The sequence below is a fragment of the Marmota monax genome, unplaced genomic scaffold (assembly GCF_021218885.2).
Source record: "Marmota monax isolate L192 unplaced genomic scaffold, Marmota_monax_Labrador192_F-V1.1 WCK01_AAM20220418_F8-fsc01582, whole genome shotgun sequence".
Lineage (NCBI taxonomy): Eukaryota > Metazoa > Chordata > Mammalia > Rodentia > Sciuridae > Marmota > Marmota monax.
The window spans coordinates 1-2220 of NW_026694832.1; the positions used below are offsets into that span (position 1 = coordinate 1).

Here is a 2220-nt window from a genome sequence, read left to right on the forward strand (position 1 = left end):
TAAATACTAAATTCTTAAAGGTACAAGTAGGGACTAAAATCGGGAAACTGAATTAGTGTATCTCACAATACCATAATGTTAACAGCCACCTTCAGGATAGCTTCATCAGAACGATTAGTATACACATTAATATTTTAACATGATTGTGCCTTTGTTCTTTTTCAAGTGGTAGTATTCTAAGAATTTTCACTGCTTTAATCTTCACCAAACGCAAAGCCAAATATTATTCTTGTGCTCCTTTTTGGCAGAGTGGACAGAGGATCAGAGGGTCTAGGGAAGCTGGACCCATGTTGGATCCAGCTAGAGTCTGGGCCCCTCGCCACACGCCCTTTGGAGGTCTAAGAACACCAGGGTCCTGCCCAAGGGAAGTAAGGCTTACTGCATACAGCCATGGGACCCTGAAGTGTGGCCCAATCCTGTGAGAAGAGGAGCCTCAAATGTTTGAAATAGATTTCCCCCAAATCATGTTTCCATTACTTTCTAAATATTTCTTATATGAAATATGCCTCTAACAGTTTTTAATGTAGTAGTTGGATCCTTAAACTGGGTGGTTTGGACATACTTTGCCCTTCAATAACAAGAACCCTTGGAATAATGACCTCACTTTCTGTCTTACACTATTTGTGTCATATGGGGCACAAATTTCTAATACTTGTTGATAACGATTACTACCATTAAGAAGTCATTGACCCTGAACTGTGGCAATCTCATGATTTACCAATCCCTTTAATACTTGTTGTGTTACAATTTGTTGAATCATAGGTCATTTCACCTCCTGGGATCTGCAGCCCCTGGAACATCCTCTGGTTGGCACAATCAGGCTGGTGCACACACGTGTGCCTGCTCACTAGGCATTCATTTCAGCCTTCTCCACGACATTACCCAAGCTTTTTTGGTGGTCCAGGTGGAACCTCATGGACATCACCACCTGGATGAACAATCACACAGGGTGGACAGATTTCATTCTGGTGGGACTCTTCAGTCAATCCCAACATCCATCTCTGCTTTGTGTGGCCATCTTTGTGGTTTTCTTGATGGCCTTGTCCGGAAATGCTCTCCTAATCCTCCTGATACACTCCAATGTCCAGCTCCACACTCCCATGTACTTCTTCATCAGCCAGCTGTCCCTCGTGGACATGATGTACATCTCCATCACTGTGCCCAAGGTGCTCCTGGACCAGATGCTGGATGTGAGTACCATCTCAGTCCCTGAATGTGGGATACAGATGTTCCTCTATGTGACACTAGGAGGCTCAGAACATTTCCTTCTGGCAGCTATGGCCTATGACCGCTACATGGCCATCTGCCATCCGCTTCGTTACCCTATGCTCATGAATCACAGGGTGTGTCTCCTCCTGGTATCTGGCTGCTGGTTCCTAGGATCAGTGGATGGCTTCATGCTGACTTCTATCACCATGACCTTCCCATTCTGCAAATCCCGGAAGATCCATCACTTCTTCTGTGAAGTCCCTGCCGTGATGAAGCTCTCCTGCTCAGACACCTCGCTCTATGAGACACTCATGTACCTGTGCTGTGTTCTTATGCTCCTCATCCCTGTGACAGTCATTTCAGTATCTTATTCCTGCATCCTCCTCACCATCCACAGGATGAACTCTGCAGAGGGCAGGAGAAAGGCCCTGGCCACCTGCTCCTCACACATGATGGTGGTCATGCTCTTCTATGGTGCTGCTGTCTACAACTATATGCTTCCCAGCTCCTACCACACCCCGCAGAAGGACATGGTGGTGTCCGTCTTTTACACCATACTCACACCTGTGCTGAACCCCTTAATCTACAGTTTTAGGAACAAAGATGTTACTGGGGCTCTGAGAAAAATGTTGAGTGTGGAACCTTTTTTTCGGGAAACAGTAAAATAGGGAATTTTGGTACCATGGTTTCTTCTCCTTCTCTCCACATCAGATGATCAAGATTTCCTCATCTCGACACTCTCTGGACTCCTACGTCATGGTGTCTCATTCATAAGCATCCTTTCAGGGATCAACTTCCTCTGTCCACTCCTTGTGCATTCAAAGTCCTTATGCAGCTCCCCTGGATCCATGTTATATTTCTAAGTGGACAATGACTTTCTGTTTCATATTATTAGGAAACACATAGTGGATATTTAGAGGAAGTGGTCATGATGTGCTCTACTTATAAGGTGGAGAGAGATAAGGGAAGCGATGAAGTAAAAGGGGGTTCTGTGTTAACATAGATGAATCT

The 2220-nt window shown here is 45.1% G+C and overlaps 1 protein-coding gene across 1 annotated transcript; it reads left to right on the top strand.

The window, feature by feature from the left end:
* The first annotated feature begins 914 nt into the window (after positions 1–914).
* On the top strand, positions 915–1877 carry LOC124080252 (olfactory receptor 2T29-like). Its single transcript, XM_046426104.1, has one exon. It carries the CDS (start codon positions 915–917, stop codon positions 1875–1877), a length of 963 nt encoding a protein of 320 aa, XP_046282060.1.
* Positions 1878–2220: the final 343 nt, after the last annotated feature.